The 23,366-nt window shown below is 45.0% G+C and overlaps 1 protein-coding gene across 1 annotated transcript in view; it reads right to left on the minus strand.

Moving 5' to 3' along the window:
- Positions 1-6,604: 6,604 nt before the first annotated feature.
- The window catches only part of LOC124606434 (chromatin assembly factor 1 subunit A-B-like), a 51,945-nt gene continuing 35,183 nt past the window's right edge, over positions 6,605-23,366 (minus strand). Inside the window, exons 2-3 of the mRNA XM_047138416.1 lie at positions 7,351-7,649; positions 6,605-6,799 (exon numbers count right to left, since the gene is read on the minus strand). Of these exons, the coding sequence (XP_046994372.1) occupies positions 6,605-6,799; positions 7,351-7,649 (494 nt within the window). The remainder of the gene's footprint in view (positions 6,800-7,350; positions 7,650-23,366) is intronic.

Here is a 23,366-nt window from a genome sequence, read left to right on the forward strand (position 1 = left end):
GGAATCGCGAAACCGCTACGGTCGCAGGTTCGAATCCTGCCTCGGTCATGGATGCATGTGATGTCCTTAGGTTAGTTAGGTTTAAGTAGTTCCAAGTTCTAGGGGACTGATCACCTTAGATGTTAAGTCTCATAGTGGTCAGAGGCATTTGATTTTGTCCTCACGATCCCTGTATGAGCGGTAAGTATGTGGTTGTAGAATATTCCTAGAATCGTTATTTAAAGCTTGGTCTTGAATCTTAGTAAGTAGGCTTCCTCGCTATAGTCTACGTCTACCTTAAAGGATCTCGCACTTCAGTTACTTCAGCGTCTCAGACACTCGCCCACGGATCAAACAAACCTGTGTCTATTCGTACTGCCCTTCTCTGTATACTTTCAGTATCTTCTATTAGTCCTCTTCGATACGGGTCCCACATATTTCAACAATATTCCAAAATGCGTCGTAAGAGTTATTGTAAACAATCTGTTTTGCCGGCCGCGGTGGCCGAGCGGTTCTAGGCGCTCAGTCCGGAACCGCGCGACTGCTACGGTCGCAGGTTCGAATCCTGCCTCGGGCATGGATGTGTGTGATGTCCTTAGGTTAGTTAGGTTTAAGTAGTTCTAAGTTCTAGGGGACTGATGACCACAGATGTTAAGTCCCATAGTGCTCAGAGCCATTTGAACCATTTTGAAACAATCTGTTTTGTAAACTGATCGCATTTTCCCAGTGTTCTACCAGTAAACCAAAGTCTACCATCTGCTTTACACTCGACTGAGCCTTTGTGATCACTCCATTTCATAACCCTACATAGTGTTACATCCAGGTACTCGTGCGAGTTGACCTTTTCCAACTGCAACTCACTGATATTATACGTTTCTGAACGTTTAAAGCGAATTGCCAATCTTTGCACTACTTTGAAATCTTATCAAGATCTGACTGAATATTTATGCAGCTTCTTTCAGACAGTTCGCCACTGTAGACAACTGAGTCATCTGCAGAAAGTCCGAGGCTACTACTGATATTTTTCGCAAGGTCATTAGTATATAACATGAACAGAAAGGGTCCCATACACTTCCCTGGGGCACAGCCGAAGTTACTTGTCCATCTAACGATGACTCTCTATCCAAGATAACATGCTGCGTCCATCCTACCAAAAAATTCGGAATCCACTCACAAATTCCGCTTGATATGAATATGATCATACTTTCGATAAAAAACGCAGCTGTGGCAGCAGTCAAACGCTTTTGGATGTACCTGGTTGCTGAAAGTTGCAAGTATTTTGAACACATGGGTAGTAAGTTGTTGGGAAATAAAGCAACTGATGGAAGAAATCGCCCTTCGGATGATTGAATTCCACTTTTACTCTCCCTTCAGCCTCCTATAAACGTGCTGTACCACCATACTATTATACAATTTGAGCTTTGTTTTCTGTATATAGAATGAAAATGTAGTAAGTAGACGACTGGATCCCGTGACACTTGTTTGTTTACAGTCTGACGTTACTGACATATACACCGTGCGATATTAACTAATTTTATACCATTATTTTGCGATTATTTTAGCGACTATACTGGAGCAGTGTGGCCGGCCGCGGTGGCCGTGCGGTTCTGGCGCTGCAGTCCGGAACCGCGGGACTGCTACGGTTGCAGGTTCGAATCCTGCCTCGGGTATGGGTGTGTGTGATGTCCTTAGGTTAGTTAGGTTTAAGTAGTTCTAAGTTCTAGGGGACTTATGACATAAGATGTTGAGTCCCATAGTGCTCAGAGCCATTTGAACCGTTTGGAGCAGTGTGTTTGGAAAGGCAGCCTTGCACTCGCCATACTGAGTGTGACAATCGAAACTTCTTTGCAGTTTTTGTTGGCAGAAGACAGCCTGCATATCTCATTAGGTCAAGGAAGCCTCCGCTGGGGATACGAACAATTTCAGAGAATTTTGAAAAGTGACTCACTTTGCAGCTATTGAATGCCGGGCCGGCATCTGCTCCCTGTGTTAGTGAATGCTGCGATACTTCAAAAGAGTCAGGTCCTGTGACACCGTCCGTCCGGTGTGGGAGAGTCAGTTAAGTTTGCTCAAAAAATTTAGTTCAGCCATTGATATTGTGTTGCTGTGGACAGTGTTCTTCGTGCATAGGGTTCACTAATTATGGAGACTCTGCTTTGACCCAATACCAACTTCGTACTTAAGATTGTGCGTCTTGTATGCAAAACAAGGGACGTTACGTGTGCCTTCTTCCTCTTATTTTTTTTTATGAACTTAGCAACAGTTCTCGCCCGTCACATTGACAACAGCGTGGAATCATCCCCTACATGTCGAGTTTTCTGAAAGTAGAAAGCTGAGGGCTGTGAACTTAGTTTGTGGCATTCTACTCCGGGGTAGATCACCTTCGGGCGCCGTCTGGTGCTGATCGGCTCATGCTAATTGTTTAGGGGAATATACACTATTGGCCATTAAAATTGCTACATCAAGAAGAAATGCAGGTGATAAACGGTATTCATTGGACAAATATATTATACTAGAACTGACATGTGATTACATTTTCACGCAATTTGGGTGCATAGATCCTGAGAAATCAGTACCCCGAACAACCACCTCTGGCCGTAATATCGGCCTTGCTACGCCTGCGCATTGAGTGAAACAGAGCTTGGATGGCGTGTACAGGTACAGCTGCCCATGCAGCTTCAACACGATACCATAGTTCATCAAGAGTAGTGACTGGCGTATTGTGACGAGCCAGTTACTCGGCCACCATTGACCAGACGTTTTCAGTTGGTGAGAGGTCTGGAGAATGTGCTGGCCAGGGCAGCAGTCGAACATTTTCTGTATCCAGAAAGGCCCATACAGGACCTGCAACACGCGGTCGTTCATTATCCTGCTGATATGTAGGGTTTCGCAGGGATCGAATGAAGTGTAGAGCCACGGGTCGTCACACATCTGAAATGTAACGTCCACTGTTCAAAGTGCGGTCAAAGTGAGCAAGAGGTGATCGAGGCGTGTAACCAATGGCACCCCATACCATCACGGCGGGTGATGACGAATACACGCTTCCAATGTGCGTTCACCGCGATGTCGTCAAACACGGATGCGACCATCATGACGCTGTAAACAGAACCTGGATTCATCCGAAGAAATGACGTTTTGCCATTCGTTCACCCAGGTTAGTCGTTGAGTACACCATCGCAAGCGTTCTTGTCTGTGATACAGCGTCAAGGTAACCGCAGCCATGGTCTGCGAGCTGATAGTCCATGCTGCTGCAAACGTTGTCGAACTGTTCGTGCAGATGGTTGTTGTCTTGCAAACGTCCCCATCTGTTGACTCAGGGATGGAGAGGTGGCTGCACGATCCGTTACAGCCATGCGGATAGGATGCCTATCATCTCGACTGCTAGTGATGCGAGGCCGTTGGGATCCAGCACGGCGTTCCGTATTACCCTCCTGAACCCACCGATTCCATATTCTGTTAACAGTAATTGGATCTCGACCAACGCGAGCAGCAATGTCGCGATACGATAAACCGCAATCGCGATAGGCTACAATCCGATGTTTATCAAAGTCGGAAACGTGATGGTACGCATTTCTTCTCCTTACACGAGGCATCACAACGACTTTTCTCCAGGCAACGCCGGTCAACTGCTGTTTGTGTATGAGAAATCGGTTGGAAACTTTCCTGATGTCAGCACGTTGTAGGTGTCGCCCAGCGCTAACCTTGTGGGAATGCTCTGAAACGCTAATCATTTGCATATCACAGCATCTTTTTCGTGTCGGTTAAATTTCGCGTCTGTAGCACGTCACCTTCGTGGTGTAGCAATTTTAATGGCCATTACTGAAGGTGTCGCAGTTGCAGTAGCGCGATCCATATTATGTGCAGCTCGCTACTGGGTTACTTTGTCACCCAACTTGCGTTAGTAAATTTGTGCCTTGTTGTATCATTAACTTTTATTTCGCGAGCTGCCCAGATGAGCATATGTGGTCGTGCTTTCTCCGTACTGTCTTCAACACTTACTGGGACCCCCCCAATGTGTTAGCGTCATTTTGTAATTTTATTGGAACTACATAGAAATTAGTTTTGTTTATTTCATTGCGATTTATGTCAATCATAAGAGCAAATAATAACTGTTGCTTTAAGCCTTGGCTTAATTTCAATATCCTTCAACTTGTCTTACAACTTTTCGTCTTTAGCCGACTTTAAAAAATGATGAATGCAACTTGTATAGCCAATTGTTTCATTTTACTGTGCCGGTGTTGTCCTTCTGCACAGTGGCCAACTACGAGGATAATTTACTTATTATTTTGTGATAGCAACGAGCATTGCTAGTACTAGTCTCGCACCAGTACGATTTGGTTTTTCTCTTGTATTCTGTGACAGTAACGAGCGTTGTACTCGCTCGTCTTGTATCGCTACAAGCTAATTTCATTAACTAAGGGGTGAGGCGACTCAGTTGTTGCAACAATCGTAAAGACTCACGTGCGAAAGTGTTCTTACAGAATCCTCGTTCCACCGTTTCCTGCGTTCTGTTCGTCCGTTTGGGCTCTGCTAGCGGAGTTGAAGATGACAGACTAAAGAGTTAAAGAAAGAAACAACGAAAGAAAGAATGAAGGAAAGAAGGGTCAAAGGATACTCTCATATTGCTGCACAAGCTACCAGACGATGCAGCCAGTGATTAAAACACTGGACTCGCATTGAAGTATAGCGGCTATCGATCGTTCCAGAAATGGATTGCAACGAATGCTGGGGTAGTTCTGTAGAAAATGTTGTGGCCGATTTCCTTTCCGTTTCTTGTTAACTCTGAGCTCCGTCGCTAATGACCTCGACGTCGATGCGGAACTAAACTCTAATGTTTGTCTCTCTGTTTGGCTTTATATAATTTAGTTTTACTACTTCGTGTCATTTCGTCGACCGAAACAGGTGCTGCACCTTCATTTCTCTTCGAATCTGAAGAAACTTCGCAAATTCATCGTCAGGTCTTCCCAGTTTCAAGTAGGTACCATAACTGAAAACTTGGACCTTCAGAAGCGAGTCTGTGGAAGGAAGGGGGAATTATACAGGCTGGTCAGCGTGATAAATGTGAATCGTGGCGCAATTCAAATTGGAAATTTGTGGTAAGGACTATGGGACCGAGCTGCGGAGGTCATCGATCTCTAGGCTTACGCACTATTCAATCCAACTTAAACTAACTAACGCTAAGGACTCGAACCTCCGATGGGGGGTGCCGCGCAACCCGTGACAAAACTCCTCAGACCGCACGCTACCCCGCGCGGGTCGCAATTCAAGCACGTTGATCACGGCGCATGTACACTGAGGTAATAAGTCATGAGAGACCTACAAGTATAGTGTCGGAGCTTCTCTTGCCTGGCGTAGTGCAGCAACCCGACATGGCATGGAGTCAACAGATCGTTGCGAGTCCGTTGCAGAAATTTTGAGCTTTGTTGTCTCTATAGCTGTTCATAATTGCCAAAGTGTTGCCAGTGCAGGATTTTGTGTACGAACTGATCTCTGGATTATGTCTCATAAATGTTGTAGGGGATTCATATGGGGTGATCTGGGTGGTCAAATCATTCGCTCGAACTGTCCAGAATGTTTTTCAAACCAATCGCGAACAACTGTGGCTCGGTGATATGGCGCATTGTCATCCATAAGAATTCCATCGTTGTCTGGGAACATGAAGTCCATGAATGGCTGCAAATGTTTTTCAGGTAGCCGAACATAACCATTTCCAGTCAATGATCGGTTCAGTTGGACCGGAGGACACGGTCCATTCCACATAAACACCGCCCACACCATTATGGAGCCACCACCAGCTTGCACAGTGCCTTGTTGACAAAGTGGGTCCATAGCTTCGTGGGGTCCGCGTCACACTCGAACCCCATAATCACCGTTTACCAAATGAGATCTGAACTCATATGACCAGCCACAATTTTCCAGTCGTCTAGGTCCCAGGAGAGGCGCGGCATGTGACGTCCTGCTGTCTGCAAAGGCTCTCGCATCGGCCGTGTGCTGCCATAACCTGTACCAGCGGATACGACGGCCGTACATCCTTAATTGATTTCTTTGGTCATTCCACTCAGTGTTCCTCGTCAGTTAGCACTGAATACTGACTGTATGCAAACAGTGCAGCTCTCGGTCGTTAAGTGAGGGCGGCCGGCTACTTCGTTTTCCGCGGTGAGGGGTAACGCCTGAAATTGGGTATTCTCGGCACTCTCTTGACACTGTGGATCTCGGAAGGTCAAATTCCCTAACGATTTCTGAAGTGGAACGTCCCATGCGTCCAGCTCCAACTCGTTCAATGTCTGTGGAATCCCGTCGAGCGGCCATAATTACGTCGGCAACATTTTTACATGAATCACCTGAGTACAAATGACAGCTCTCCCACTGCACTGATCTTTTATGCTTTGTGTATGCGTTACTACCGTCATCTGTGTATGCACGCAATGCTGTCCCATGATTCTCGTCACCACAGTGTATAATGTACCCGTTAGACCCCTAGCACTGGAATCATCAAGGCAGAGACAGCGTGCGTATGGGCATCACTAAAAGTCGGCTCCTATTGAACCTCTCTATAATATTGATTCAGCGAAATTTACCATAAATTGCCTCTGCAGAACCACTGAGTGGAGCCACGTATGAGCTGTTACTGGTAAGTGTACCAGTGTGAGAGGAGAATATTTCGTGTTAAGCTGGCGAGCGCGGCGTTGTCGGTGTGGCCTGTCGTGGCGGCGGTGTAGAGAGACGGGTCGCCGCCGCCGCCGCCGCCGCCGCCGCGTGTCTCCTGGCTACCGGCCAGCCTGCCAGCCAGCGTGGGGCCGGCGGGCTGTCGCCGAGCTGTCTGGCGGCGCGGGTGAGCAGTTCATCCTGACTGTGCGGCGCGGAGCGCCGACCGGCTCACGGCATGCGGTTTTACAGCAAAGCCTGACTGCGCTCTGCGCGCCTCACCATCGCGGGCGTTTCCACCTTCGCAGTCTGCACTTCTTGCTGGAGATCCTTCGTCGCCTCCCTCTCCTTCGACTCTCTGCCTCCCTCTCCTTCGGCTCTCTGCCTCCCTCTCCTTCGGCTCTCTGCCTCCCTCTCCTTCGGCTCTCTGCCTCCCTCTCCTTCGGCTCTCTGCCTCCCTCTCCTTCGGCTCTCTGCCACCCTCTCCTTCGGCTCTCTGCCTCCCTCTCCTTCGGCTCTCTGCCTCCCTCTCCTTCGGCTCTCTGCCTCCCTCTCCCTTCGGCTCTCTGCATCCCTCTCCCTTCGGCTCTCTGCATCCCTCTCCCTTCGGCTCTCTGCATCCCTCTCCCTTCGGCTCTCTGCATCCCTCTCCCTTCGGCTCTCTGCATCCCTCTCCCTTCGGCTCCCAGTCTCCCTATTCTTAACCTCTCACTCTCCCTTTTTCACTTTCGCTTCCTCCCCCTCTTTCTCTCCTTTCTCTTTTTCTTTCTCTCCTTTCTCTTTTTCTTTCTCTCCTTTCTCTTTTTCTTTCTCTCCTTTCTCTTTTTCTTTCTCTCCTTTCTCTTTTTCTTTCTCTCCTTTCTCTTTTTCTTTCTCTCCTTTCTCTTTTTCTTTCTCTCTTTTCTCTTTCAGTTCCTCTTTCTCCTTCACTTTCTCCTTTACTTTCTCTTTCTCCTTTACTTTCTCTTTCTCATTTCTTTCCTCTTTCTCTTTCACTTTGTCTTTTTCTTCCTTTTTCTCTTTCACTTGCCGGCCGCAGTGGCCGAGCGGTTCTAGGCGCTTAGGTCTGGAACCGTGCATCTGCTACGTTTGCAGGTTCGAATCCTGCCTTGGCGTGGATGTGTGTGATATCCTTAGGTTAGTTAGTTTTAATTAGTTCTATGTTGTAGGGGACTGATGACCTCATATGTTAAGTCCCATAGTGCTCAGACCCATTTGAACCCCATTTTTCTCTCTCTCTCTCTCTCTCTCTCTCTCTCTCTCTCTCTCTCTCTCTCTCTCCCTCCCTCCCTCCCTCCCTCCCCCCCCCCCCCCTCTCTCTCTCTCTCTCTCTCTCACTCTCTCTCTCTCTCTCTCTCTCTCTCTCTCTCTCTCTCTCTTACTATTACTACACCGCCTTCGAAAACTAAGGGATACAATGAAGCTTATCCCCGAGTACATGCTGTCATTATTTGTTGAGCATTGACTTTTGTATTGCAGGGATTGTGGTATTCGTTACACGACTGACTTGATTTTTGACTATACGCAGTTGTGTCTCGACAATTCGAAGATAGAGGTACGTCCGAAATATTGAGAGTCCCATTTAAAGAAAGTGTTGCTCATCAACCTTGAATCAAGGTATAGTCCAAAATTAGTATCCCCTACAAAAATGAAGTTATTTATAGTTCCAATTATGTTTGTGTACATTTATAAAAAGATTACGTAGTCACAATAAAAGGATGACAGCCAAAAACAGTTGCAGGATAAATTTTTTTTTTATTAAAAATCTTGACCAAGGTTTCGGTACATATAAATATACCTTCATCAGAAGTAAAACTTCCTGAACAGAAAGACACATTCATTAGAAAAGCCATATCAACTAAAGTGAGAAACAGAAGCTTAAGTAACGGTGAAATTACCAAAGTAATACAGGCACAAAATCTTTAGTACTTACTAAAATTACATCATGCAATGGAGAATAATAAAACCATTATGCCAAAGGTGTCGTCAGTAATTAAGATATCATCTCCATTTGTATAACATGTGTAATGGTCACAGGGTCAAAGCGAACAGTTTAGCACCATTACTTCGCTTATGAACTATTGAGACACGAGTGTGAAAGCACTAGGGCAGAGAAAATGAAATTTACAAAAGAGATACAAAATAACGAGAGAGAACTCCATTTTCTTGATTTGAGACTTAAGTTATCGGGTAATACTATTAGCTTCGACATTTTTCGTAAAGAAACTTTTTCTGATAATATTATTCCAGCAGATTCCTGTCATCGTCAAACTCACAAGATCGCCTTTTTTCATTCTGCAGTTCATCGCGCTGTGAGCATACCTTTAGCACAGAATTGTTTTGAAAATGAAATATCTTTATTAAAATCAATAGCTACTAACAATGAATACGACCCTCAATTAATTGACCAAATTGCTAAGAAAAAACAGCTGTAAAATTTTCCACTTTAGGAGATTACAGGGCAAAAAGTATGAGAGTAATAATTTTATTTTTATTCCATTTTTGGGGAACGTTTCATATAAGACAAGAAGACTTTTACAGAAACAATACGGTTATAGAGTTGCCTTTTCTGTAAATAATAGCCTGAAACGTAGAATAATTCATAATATTGGAGCACGAGAAGAACTCAGCACTAAATCCGGGGTATACAAAATTACTTGTAACGACTGCCCAAACTATTACATACGGCAGACAGGTAGACCCATTAAAGTTAGGTATAAAGAACACATGTTAGGTAAAAATGGGGAAAACGTATATAATTCCACCTTTGCTGAACATCTATGGCTCTTACGGCACACGCCATGTGAACTGGACGACGTAGAGCTGCTTCATGAAGCTGATAAAGGTTACAAACTAGACTTGCTTGAAGAACTAGAGATTTTCAAGCATCTGTCTCTAAAAAATGGCTTTGTTCTTAATCAACAGGTGCAGCTTCGAAACAAAATTTTTTTAGACAGTTTCAAACCCCTCATTGCCTTAATGTAATATAGTCTGGCTGACTAGTAGTTATTTTCTTGCTTGTTGATGCCGGTGAAATGCGCTTTTCCTGTCTTGTTGGGATTCTACGTATTTTGATGTTAGTTAGTTATGAATTTCAATGTGTATGTGTGGTTAAATGACTATGTTTTATTCATAATGACAGATGGTTTCGTTTTATTATAACATTTTGGTTGTTTCGCTAGTATGTATTTCACTGCCTACGTTACGCGAGACTCTCGCGCATTACACTAGTGCCCTCTCTCGTTAGATGTTCCAAGCGCAAGCTTTATCCGTTTGACACTAGGACACAGGTAAATTGGTTCTATATTTCTATTTTACATAAATGTCTTTAATTGGCCTGATACGTTTTATTTATTAAGACAGAGTTTGAATTAACACAACCTTTAATAATTTTTGATGCGCTTATGTACGTATTCATGGGTTTTTAATATGCACGAGTCTGGCACGTGCAAGTGCCCTCTCTCGGCGAAACCATCTGCCCTAGTGCTTTCACACTCGTGTCTCAATAGTTCATAAGCGAAGTAATGGTGCTAAACTGTTCGCTTTGACCCTGTGACCATTACACATGTTATACAAATGGAGATGATATCTTAATTACTGACGACGCCTTTGGCATAATTGTTTTATTATTCTCCATTGCATGATGTAATTTTAGTAAGTACTACAGATTTTGTGCCTGTATTACTTTGGTAATTTCACCGTTACTTAAACTTCTGTTTCTCACTTTAGTTGATATGGCTTTTCTAATGAATGTGTCTTTCTGTTCAGGAAGTTTTACTTCTGATGAAGGTATATTTATATGTACCGAAATCTTGGTCAAGAATTTTAATAATAAAAAAAATTTTATCCTGCAACTGTTTTTGGCTGTCATCCTTTTATTGTGAAGAATTTTAACAGTTGCTGCTACAGCCATGTTTAAAATCTTGAGATTACGTAGTAACAACAAGAACTAACGAATGTTGTCTCTCTCTCTCTCTCTCTCTCTCTCTCTCTCTCTCTCTCTCTCTCTCTGCTTTTTATTAATTTTAACGTTTCCAGAATAACATAGATCTTTTCTTTATATATATATATATATACACTCCTGGAAATGGAAAAAAGAACACATTGACACCGTTGTGTCAGACCCACCACACTTGCTCCGGACACTGCGAGAGGGCTGTACAAGCAATGATCACACGCACGGCACAGCGGACACACCAGGAACCGCGGTGTTGGCCGTCGAATGGCGCTAGCTGCGCAGCATTTGTGCACCGCCGCCGTCAGTGTCAGCCAGTTTGCCGTGGCATACGGAGCTCCATCGCAGTCTTTAACACCGGTAGCATGCCGCGACAGCGTGGACGTGAACCGTATGTGCAGTTGACGGACTTTGAGCGAGGGCGTATAGTGGGCATGCGGGAGGCCGGGTGGACGTACCGCCGAATTGCTCAACACGTGGGGCGTGAGGTCTCCACAGTACATCGATGTTGTCGCCAGTGGTCGGCGGAAGGTGCACGTGCCCGTCGACCTGGGACCGGACCGCAGCGACGCACGGATGCACGCCAAGACCGTAGGATCCTACGCAGTGCCGTAGGAGACCGCACCGCCACTTCCCAGCAAATTAGGGACAGTGTTGCTCCTGGGGTATCGGCGAGGACCATTCGCAACCGTTTCCATGAAGCTGGGCTACGGTCCCGCACACCGTTAGGCCGTCTTCCGCTCACGCCCCAACATCGTGCAGCCCGCCTCCAGTGGTGTCGCGACAGGCGTGAATGGAGGGACGAATGGAGACGTGTCGTCTTCAGCGATGAGAGTCACTTCTGCCTTGGTGCCAATGATGGTCGTATGCGTGTTTGGCGCCGTGCAGGTGAGCGCCACAATCAGGCTGCGTACGACCGAGGCACACAGGGCCAACACCCGGCATCATGGTGTGGGGAGCGATCTCCTACACTGGCCGTACACCACTGGTGATCGTCGTGGGGACACTGAATAGTGCACGGTACATCCAAACCGTCATCGAACCCATCGTTCTACCATTCCTAGACCGGCAAGGGAACTTGCTGTTCCAACAGGACAATGCACGTCCGCATGTATCCCGTGCCACCCAACGTGCTCTAGAAGGTGTAAGTCAACTACCCTGGCCAGCAAGATCTCCGGATCTGTCCCCCATTGAGCATGTTTGGGACTGGATGAAGCGGCGTCTCACGCGGTCTGCACGTCCAGCACGAACGCTGGTCCAACTGAGGCGCCAGGTGGAAATGGCATGGCAAGCCGTTCCACAGGACTACATCCAGCATCTCTACGATCGTCTCCATGGGAGAATAGCAGACTGCATTGCTGCGAAAGGTGGATATACACTGTACTAGTGCTGACATTGTGCATGCTCTGTTGCCTGTGTCTATGTGCCTGTGGTTCTGTCAGTGTGATCATGTGATGTATCTGACCCCAGGAATGTGTCAATAAAGTTTCCCCTTCCTGGGACAATGAATTCACGGTGTTCTTATTTCAATTTCCAGGAGTGTATATGTATATATATATATATATATATATATATATATATATATATATAAACATTGATACTCTTGTGTTTGAGTGACCTACAGCCGGTTTAGACAAGCGCATTTTATGCTGTAACACTGACTGAAAATACCTCTTACTAGTGGCGAACCCTTCAGTGTCCAGAAAATTGCGTCTGACATATTCTTTCCCATCATGAAGTATCCTCCGGCAGGTACACTATGTCATCAAAGGTATCTGGACACCTGGCTGAAAATGACTTACAAGTTCGTCGCGCTCTCCATCGGTAATGCTGGAATTCAATATGGTGTTGGCCCACCCTTAGCCTTAATGACAGCTTCCAGTCTCGCAGGCATACGTTCAGTCAGATGTTCGAAGGTTTCTTGGGGAGTGGCTGTCCATTCTTCACGGAGTGGTTCACTGAGGAGAGGTATCGATGTCGCTCGGTGAGGCCTTGCACGAAGTCGGCGTTCCAAAACATCCCAAAGGTGTTCTAAGGGATTCAGGCCAGGACTCTGTGTAGGCCAGTCCATTGCATGGATGTTATTGTCGTGTAACCGCTCCCGCCACAGGTTGTGGCATTATGAACACGTGCTCGATCGTGTTGAAAGATACAATCGCCATCCCCGAATTGCTCTTCAACAGTGGGAAGCAGGATGGTGCTTGAAACATCACTGTAGGCGTGTGCTGTGATAGTGAAACGCAAAACAACGACGGGTGCAAGCCCCCTCTATGAGAAACACGACCACGCGTAACTCCACCGAATTTTACTGTTGGCACTACACCCGCTGGCAGATGACGTTCACCGGGCATGCGCCATACCCACACTCTGTCATCGGATCGCCACATTGTGTACCGTGATTCATCACTCCACACAGCGTTTTTCCACTGTTCAATCGTCCAGTGTTTACGCTCCTTACACCAAGCGAGGCGTTCAAAATGGTTCAAATGGCTCTGAGCACTATTGGACTTAACTTCTGAGGGCATCAGTCCCCCAGAACTTAGACCTACTTAAACCTAACTAACCTAAGGACATCACAGACATCCACGCCCGAGGCAGGATTCGAACCTGCGACAGTAGCGGTCACTCGGTTCCAGACTGTAGCGCCTAGAACCGCTCGGTCACTCCGGCCGGCGAACGAGACGTCGTTTGCCATTTACTGGAGTGATGTGTGCCTTACGAACACCCGCTCGATCATGAAATCCAAGTTTTCTCACCTTCCACGTAACTGGTATAGTACTTGAGTGGATTCTGATTCAGTTTGGAATTCCTGTTTGATGGTCTGGATAGATGTCTGCTTATTACACATTGAGATCCTCTTCAACTGTCGTCGGTCTCTATCAGTCAACAGACGAGGTCGGCTGTACGCTTTTGTGCTGTACGTGTCCCTTCACGTTTCCACTTCACTATCACATCGGAAACAGTGGACGTAGAGATGTTTAGGAGTGTGGAAATCCCGCGTACAGACATACGATACAAGTGACACCCAATCACCTGACCACGTTCGAAGTCCGTGGGTTTCGCGGAGCGCCCCATTCTGCTCTCTCACGATGGCTAATGACTACTGAGGTTGCTGATATGGAGTACCTGGCAGTAGGTGGCAGCACAATGTACCTAATATGAAAAACGTATGTTTTTCGGGGTGTCTGGATACTTTTGATCACATTGTGTATCCAGAATGTGATTTTCACTCTACAGTGGATCGTGCGCTGATACGAAACTTCCTGGCAAATTAAAACTGTGTGCCGGACCGAGATTCGCACTCGGGACCTTTGCCTTTCGCGGGCAAGTGCTCTACCATCTGAGCTACCCAAGCACGACTCACGCCCCGTCCTCACAGCTTTACCTCCGCCAGTACTTCGTCTCCTACTTTCCAAACTTCACAGAAGCTCTCTTCTAGGTGGCGTTGGCTTTGGACACCTGCAGTTCTGCTCCCTGTTGCAATTAGTAGCCGAAATCGTGGTTGCGTGGTAGACAAAGTGTGAGCCTCGAATACCGTCAACGTCATTGGTCTTTTGCGACCTCGCCCTCGACGGGTTCCCTGTTGTATAGTAAGTGGCTCTAGGCTCTGCACTGCCATAATAAAACGATGAACTCCTAGAGAATGATTGCTGTCGTCGCCGAATAACTCTTAATAACAGTAAGAGCTGTGTGTCTCAACTGAACGTTAAACTCAACCTCAAACACAAAAATTTGTGTTATTAGGTCTGGCGCTATAGAAGAGTTTATTACAGAAAATTAACGTTTAAGTTTTGATATATACACACACACACACACACACACACACACACAGGCGCGCGCGCCATATAAAGAAATACACGTATAAAACAGGGAGAAAGAGACATGTACTGATTTACAGAGTCCAAGTTAATACCATACTCGTAGCTGAGTGGGTAATGAGGATAGTTCGCAGTTTCGACAGTGCTGTATGGGGAATGGTTTACCCGTCGCTTTCCTCCTACATGTGGGTGACTGCGACGGCGAAGCCTGCTTTTGCACGTACAGTGTAGTGTTGTGTTTGTGTTGTTAGGGATGAGTTTGGCGTGAGAGGAGAGGCGGGATGAAACTTGATGTCGGCACGTTGGCTGCTCCTCTACAATAACGCCCAACACGCTGCGGAGCTTAACGAGCCCGTCCGACGACGGATACCACAAAAAACACCACGTGTCCTGCTTCAGGAGACGCAGCGGAGACCGTAGAGTTTAATCGAGCGGATCAGTGCACACTCTGGTGACCAGGAAATGAACCTCACAACATACCGTCTCTTGCTCCGGAAAGATACGTGATGATTTTTTTTTGACTCATCTTCTCATCTGCCGAGTAAAGATACAGGTAGGAAACGCTGAAAATTGTATCATGGGCTCTGAAGCGAGCCTAAGGAACGCCACCCATCTATATTACTTAACCTTATCATACAGAATACTGATAGGAAATCTGTTGAAATTGATTGCAAACGACTCCAACTTTAGGACTTATAGTAAAGTGCCAGACCCCCCTAAGCAGATGTCTTCTTAATGAGAATTTCCAGGACAGAATCAGAGTGATACAGAACAATAAAACAGGACTATGTTTTAATGGGAAAGAAAGGAACCCTGGTAGCAGGAGTGAAAATCCTAACTGATGCCCTTTGATTTTAGACGGGTTGACTTTCAAGGGAGCTTAATGTACTTAGGGAGGCTCTTCACGAAGGAGAGTAGCGCATATACAGAAGCACATGCGAGTGTAGCAGCTGCTACCAAACGTTCTAAGTTACACCATAAGCCTAAGGAAAAGAACGCTCAGCACGAACTTAAAACTTCGCCTACGGTAATGCCGGTTTTATTAGACGTGAAGCTTTAAGATTTCTGTACGTACGTACATACTCCGCAAGGTACGTACGGTGCGTGGCTAAGGGTACCCTGTACCACTACTAGTCATTTCCTTCCCTGTTTCCCTCCAAAATAGAGCGAAGGATAAATGACTATCTATATGCCTCCGTACGAGCTCTGATATCTCTTATCTTATTTGTTACTCGAGAATTACGTTGGCGGTAGTAGAATCGTTCTGCAGTCATCCACAAATACCAGTTCACTAAATTTGTTCAGTACTGTTTCGCAAGACAAAAAACCGTTTTTCCCCGCAGTGAATCCCATTTGAGTTGACCAAGCATTTCAGTATCGCCTGTTGATCGAACCTACCGCAACGAATGTAGCAGCGCTCCTCTGAATTGCTTCGATGTCTTCCTTTAATCCGACCTCATGTGGAGGTCTCAAGCGCTCGAGCAGTACTGCAGTATTTGTCGATGGGGTGTCCTGTATGCGGTCTCCTTTACAGATGAACCACACTTTCTCAAAATTCTCTTAATAAACCGAAATCTACCATTCGCCATCACTACCACAGTCCTGAAATGCTCGTTCCATTATATATGGCTTTGCAACATTAGGCTCAAATATTTAAACGATGTGGGTGTGTCACGCAGGACACTACTACACTGTATTTTAACATTAAGGGATTGCTTTTCCTACTCATCTGCATAAATTTACATTTTTCTACATTTAGAGGTAGCTGCCATTCGTCACACCAACTACAAATTCTATCCAAGTCATTTTGAACCCTCATTCGGTCATTCAATGGCGAGATCCTCCCGCAAACCACAGCATCATCAGCAAACAGCTGCTGAATGCTACTCACTCTGCCCGTGAGATCATTTAAGAAGACAGAAAATAATAGCGCTCCTATCACAGTTTCCAGGGACAAACCTGACGATACCCTTGTAAGTAGCGTGAACAATAGATGGCTATGTTTAAGAAGCGTTAAGCGCACTTTGAATGTATCCAGATGGCTAAAAGAGCCACGCGCACTTTGAATAAGAAAATGCTATCGTACAGTGAAATCAAGGTAAAAGATTGGGTCGCCACCACCTCTAGCCACACGACTAAGAAGAGATTGCGCTGAGTCGCAAAAGTACTTAATTTATTCATAAGAAAAACTCACAAAAGAACATTCGTGGGAAAGTCACTGATAAAGAATGGGATATAATTGTTAGTATGATCCAGGCATTGTTCCCGTGAATCAAATATTGAATGAAGTAAAGAGTGCACGAACGGTGTGCATAAGTGCAGCTTGCAGCAACATTCCTGAAAACAAGATCTATTCCAAAGCATTTGTTTTAAATAAAACGGGACACTAATTATTGGACCTGTGCGCATGGAAACGCTATGGATGGGCTAACAAGGAAAACTAAAAGGTAAATGACGTAGGTAACGGAGACGTAACATAGGCACACTGGATGAGATTGGAGGCAAAATTATTTATTCGTTAAAACATTGATGTAATGCATCCATAGAACTGCTGTTGCCTGGTACTAAATACAATTGCTTGTGAAGTTTCACTACAGACTCGTGTGCCCACGTCGTTCGCTGAGAGACAATATCTACGTGCTGTGGCCAAATTTTAGTTACATCAAACCACGCAGTCACGAACAACTAACATTTTACGGAGGACACATTTGAATAGACAAATGATAATGGAAGAGGGCCAACAATCTCTAATATTAATCCATGTGGATGGTTTCAGCCGGACATAAAGTAATGAGACAAAGTTCACAAAGAAGCGAAGATTACCAAGATTCGGAAAAGATTAGAATGCATACTCACGCAGTTGCAGACACACAGACATTCACACTGAACCGAGGGCGCTTCAACACATGCAACACCTTTGTGCTACATTCTTCTTACGGATCAAAGCCAAGTCTACATTAGGAATAAAACTGAAAGTCTTCAAAAGCCTTGAATTCCTTGCTGCGACCCAGCAAATCAATCTTTATAAGATGAAACGCGAGACCAAAAGCTAAAAGCTCCCCTCTTGCTATGAGATAACATGCCACGCTGTTAAGTCAACTCACCCTTCTTCGAAAGGACTTCGGCTGCAGACCGTCGGCGAGCTGGAAGCAGACTGACCGTCTCTCACACTCCAACGTCTCCCACGCCATCCCGTGGCCCGGAAAACCCATTGATGAGGCTTCCGCCACCAACCTAACACCGGTAACTTTCACACAAGGCAACCTCTTTGCCTACCTGAAAACTACAAGGGTTGGCCATTCTGTACGACTACCGCTGATTCTGTGCAGCAGACTAAACCACCGTATAGCAAAACGAAACACACCCACATTCATTCACTCACACATGCCAGAGAGTTCTGTATCACTGGAAATCAAATAAAATGATAATGAAAGGGGACTACAGGACCCTTTCACCCTTGTCTCTGATGAACACTCGCCGTCGAGGACGTCTTACTGGGTTCTATTATTTGAGAAGATTTGGTGACACTCATATATCTGGGAACCTATTCCATATGCTAGTACCTTCTTTAACAGTCTACAGTGTGGCACGCTGTCAAATGCTTTTAGGAAATCTACGAACATGGAATCTGCGTGTTGCGCATCATCCATAGTTCGCAGTGTATCGTGAGAGAGAATGGCAATCTGAGTTCCGCACGAGCGATGCTTTCTAAAACCGTGTTGATTCGTGGACACAAAGTTTTTTGTCTCTAGGAAATTTATTATACTGGAACTCGGAATATGCTCTATAATTCTGCAGCAAACCTATTTTAAGGATATTGGTCTGTAATTTCTTTTACCCTTCTTATATACAGGAGTCACCTGCACTTTTTCCAGTCGCTTGGCACTTTGTGCTGATAGAGAGATTCGCCATAAATGCAAGCTTAGTAAGGTGCCAATGCCGTAGAGTAATTTTTGTAAAACCGCATTGGGATTACATCCGGACCTGGCGACTTATTTCTTTTCAACTCCTTGAGTTCTTTCTCCAAGCTAGGGATGGTTATTACTATGTCGTATATTCGGGACCCTTTGCGACGGGCAAACGACGGAATGTCTGTACGATTCTCCTACGTGACGATTTCTTGAACGCGAAATTTAAAATTTCGGCTTTTGTTTCGCTATATTCAGTTGTCACACGTCAAGGACTGACTGGGTGGGAGCCTTAGACCCGCTTAGCGATTTTACATTAGGCCAAAATTTTCTCGGGTTCTCGGCCGGATTTTTCGCTAAGGTATCACGGTAGTAGTTCTATGCTTCGCACGTACATCTTTTTACATATGCACGAACCTTTGCCTATCATCAGTTGCGCGTTCGCATTTGAACCGAGAGTGCGACAGGCTTTGCTTCCTCAGCAGTATCCGGATTCCGTTGTTAAACCACTGTGGATCTTTCCCTTCCTTAATCCACTTACTAGGCCCTACTTCCCCAGAGTCCGTTTAAACTTAGCACATAATTCCTCTACGTCCACCATACTGGAACTAAATGTTCTCAGTTCGTCGTCCGTGTGAGATGCTAACAGCTATTTATCTGCTCGTTTTAGCAGAAACACTCTCTCAGCCTTTATTAACTTTCGTAACCATAGTCGATATGATACGATAATCACTAATTCCCGTCTCTATACAGACGCGATGGATAAGGTCCAGCCAGTTTGTAGCTACGAGGTCTAAGATTCTTCCATTGCATGTGGACTGCCGAACTAGCTGCTCAGTATAGTTTTCGGAAAACGTGTTAAAAAGAACTTCACAAGACTGTCTGCACCCCCCCCCCCCCCTCTTCACTGAATCCAAAAACGTCCCAGCCTATATTCGGTAGGTTAAAGTCGCCTCCAGCTATTATTGCATGATGTGGGTATTTATGCGCTACTGGCCGTAGGCTTTCTTTGAATGACTGTAAAACTGTCGCAGCGGAATCGGATTGCCAGTAAAAACAACCTAAAATTAACTTGTTATGAACCTTATTGCCATCCCTTCAAGTTTGATGTCTTTCCTGACGGCGATGGGATTTTCCAACAGGATAATAGTTCATGTCACAATGTCATCGCTCTACAGTGGTTTCAGGAACGTGGTAGTGAACTCACCTTGATATCCTGGCCACCAAAGTTCGCCTGATCTGATCCCGAATGAACACATCAGGGACTTGTCGAGTCTATGCCACGCAGAACGCTGCTGCATTGCGTTCCAAATTTGGACCAACACGCTAGTAAACAGATGGTCGTAATGTTTCGGCTTACATGTGTGTCACCTGATTTAAGTCTCTGTATGGGTAGGCGGAAGAGGAAGATCCAAAAGTGGATGGCGGAACTCCATTCACCATGATATAGAAATATATTGTGGAGGATGCCCGCGACACAGAGATCGTCACATAAAGGATGGTGTAAGCACAATTTCAGTCAATGTTGTTCAGGATCAATGTGCACTTACTTTCACTCCAGGTCACAGACTACAATGTGTAATGGTCTCTAGAGGTTTCCCTGAGTGATGCTAATGCGTAGTGTAAGCACGACTAGTAGTGTGTTTCAGATGCCGCGGTTTCTGCTCAGTGTGTTCGTGACTAGTGATGCGAGAAAGCTGCTGCAATGAGAATGGGAGCAAGCGTTCCAAACGTAACCCTCGTCTCACTGTAGGGGAAGCAGACGGAGCCACACGGCGCACGCAGTACTCTGGCTCAGCTCTCGCTAAATAATTGGAGCGGAGCAAACTCGGTCCTCTAATGAAGATTCTGAAGGTATTAAACTTGCTGTGTTCAAAGCTTTGCTGTCATAAAGCTCAGAGACAGTAGTAATGTAACGGGCTTGGCTTGTGTTGTTATGTGGTGCACGTACTACTACTGATCGTTGTTCTGTAGAACGTTAATGAAGTCTGTGTTTTTTTCTTTTTTGTGTTAACGTTACTTGTCTTTGATTATAATTATTTCGTATGTACACATCCAATGTAATGTATTATGTAGAATCAGTATTATTATTTATGGTGTAATATTGTTCCCGCGTATAATGTAATTTCGTTGAAATTCGAGGAGCCTTGGATCGCTAGAAAAATTAATATCTGTGGAAAGTGATAAAAACAGACAGCTGAGGAGCGATAGTGAGCGATGGTATGTTGCGATTAGGAGTAATGCTGAACACTACGAGTGAGACGCATTGTTGTCATTTCAGACGGTGAACTGTGTATGCTTAGGTTCCGTATACTCAAAACCGTATCTGAAATTTATGCGAGGGCCGAGTTCCTAAACAATTTAATTCTGACGTTGTGTTATGAACGCGAGGTTTGCCAGCGGTGGATATTCGGCCAGCCATCCACTGCTGTTTTCTGGAAATCATCTCGTGTTGTTACCTTTAAACGTACTCGATCGGCCTGTCCCCTTCTTCTGAAACAAGGAAAGTTGATAATGGAGTGTTTCGACGGTCAGCGAACAACGAGACAACGGAACATCGACACCAGAGATCCTAGAGCATTCGTTTCAGGTAGGAAGCTGTAGCATGCACTTCTCTGCAATCACATTGCCGTTTATTAACTGACATTACATTACTGCGGTTTGTCAATACGAATACCCATCGATAAAGTGCTTTAGTAACTTCAAGATATTTTTTAATTTACGGTTCAAACAGATCTCAAATGTTCAAATGTGTGAGAATTCATAAGAGACCAAACTGGTTATGTCATCGGTCCCTAGGCTTACACTCTACTTAAACTAACTTATGCTAAGGACAACACACTCGAACCTCCGGCTGGAGGGCAAACAGATCTTCTCCAGTAACGCCACAGATTAAATTTACGCTCTGTGCCTCGAAAGGCTATTTCAAATGCCAGAACTTTACGTAGTTCTTTCATAACAAGGTATGTTATAATCAGTTAACCACGACTTGAAATGAAAACTCCTCACAGACAGCTTGTCTAGTGTCACTTCACCACTCAGTCTTTATTGCTAACATGAACTTTATTCCAATCAGGGATCATTTATTTGGATGCTGATTGCTCTGGTTAATAATTAAGTTTTCACACATACTTAAACTAACTTACGCTAAGGACCACACACACACACACACACACACACACACACACACACACACACACACACACACATACACACAGGCTGGAGTGGCCGTGCGTTCTAGGCACTACAGTCTGGAACCAAGCGACCACTCCGGTCGCAGGTTCGAATCCTGCCTCGGGCATGGATGTGTGTGATGTCCTTAGGTTAGTTAGGTTTAATTTGTTCTAAGTTCTAGGCGACTGATGACCTCAGAAGTTAAGTCACATAGTGCTCAGAGCCATTCCACACACACACACACACACACACACACACACACACACACACACACACGTCCGAGAGACGACTTGAACCTCCGGCGGGAGGGGCCACGCAATCCATGACATGGCGCCTTAAACCGCGTGGCTACTCCTCGCGGCAAGGACATTTTGAATTCTAACCGATCTAAACTGCTAACAGTAATAAGCCAATAGGGCTATACATCAAATTAATTAGCTTGATAAAGGACTTTTCCGTATAACAAACTTTCACTTCTTACTCACATTTCCAGAGTTATGTATTGCTACAGCATCTCTTGCTAAATAGTACTTCATCCTTTCATGTGTTTCACTTAAATATATTTATTTTGTATGTGAATTAAACGTGCTTGTCTTCCGTATCTGTGATCTCAGTCAATCATTCTTAGAGACACATTACCTAACAGATCATTAGCCTTAGTAGTTCAGGATAGAGGCAGTATGTTTAGGAGTTGGTTTAAATGGACTGGTGTGTGACATTTTAATGACAACAGTTCACGAGGTGTTTTGCTGAACGTCTTGCTACTGCATCTTTACGTGTTGAATGCAGCAAGGTAATTTCAAATTTTACGACCTCATTGACAAGATGGGAGGAAGGTAACAGCTCAGTATTTACTTCTAGTACACTGTGGATATCGTTACAGAACACATGGGCGAGTGACAGTGTCTGCAACTTTCTCATAAACAGTCTTAACCGAACATCAATACTAAGAATAATTTACGAACCTTTCAGTAGCACACGAATGTTGGGTCAGATGTGTACGGATGTCACGATAATCTAACGCGAGAGTAATCAACTTTCTTTTACCTACCGCCCACTTTTTTATCTCTTCTAGCAGTAAATTTTCTAATCGCCCACCTGTTCTGCAGTAATGGTTATTTATAGAGTAGAAAAGTAACTTTACTTTATTAAATTTATAAAGCAGAGTTACAGGAAGTTCAGACATACAGTAATAATTACTTACGATTTACCGCATCAATAATATATGAAAACCTAATGAAAATGTTTATCAAATCTGTTACTGTGTGCCACCCAGTATGAAAGCTCGGAGCACCCACTAGAGGGAGCTAGGGAGCAGGTTGATTACCACTGATGTATCGGTTTCCTTACGCCGTAAATACGCTCAGCGTTTTTCCATGAAAAAATATGTAATTAATGCAATAAACCGAAAGAGATTTCACTTTTCGCGCTGTAAATCCACAAACGGTAATCGTTGGTGACAGGTGAAGTACTCTCTTGTGAATAGGAGGCAGAAAAAGGGGATATGGGCAACATGGAGTAGGTGGTTGTCAGAGGCGACTGAAAGTCATAAATTTAAGTCTCGATTTACAGCGGGCTCCTCCAGGGTGGATGGAGTTATTCCATATGCCAGTCTTATCGGCGACAGGAGTGGATGGGAAATGTATTTGAAAGGAACAGTGATATTTAAGGGCAAATGCAGAATAACGGAGGCAGGGATAGATGCAAAATACAAGAGAGGCTCAGACAGACGGCCTGGGCCATCTCTGCAGGTTATTGAAAGAATAGTGGGCCCTGCTAATTTTAGTAAACTTTCTGTGCTACTCTTCCGCTTTGTTCCATCGATGCAGCACTCATGTAGCGACACGTGTACTTTGCTGGAACGACTAGACGCGGAAAGTCAAGTCT

The sequence above is a fragment of the Schistocerca americana genome, chromosome 3 (genome assembly GCF_021461395.2).
Source record: "Schistocerca americana isolate TAMUIC-IGC-003095 chromosome 3, iqSchAmer2.1, whole genome shotgun sequence".
NCBI lineage: Eukaryota > Metazoa > Arthropoda > Insecta > Orthoptera > Acrididae > Schistocerca > Schistocerca americana.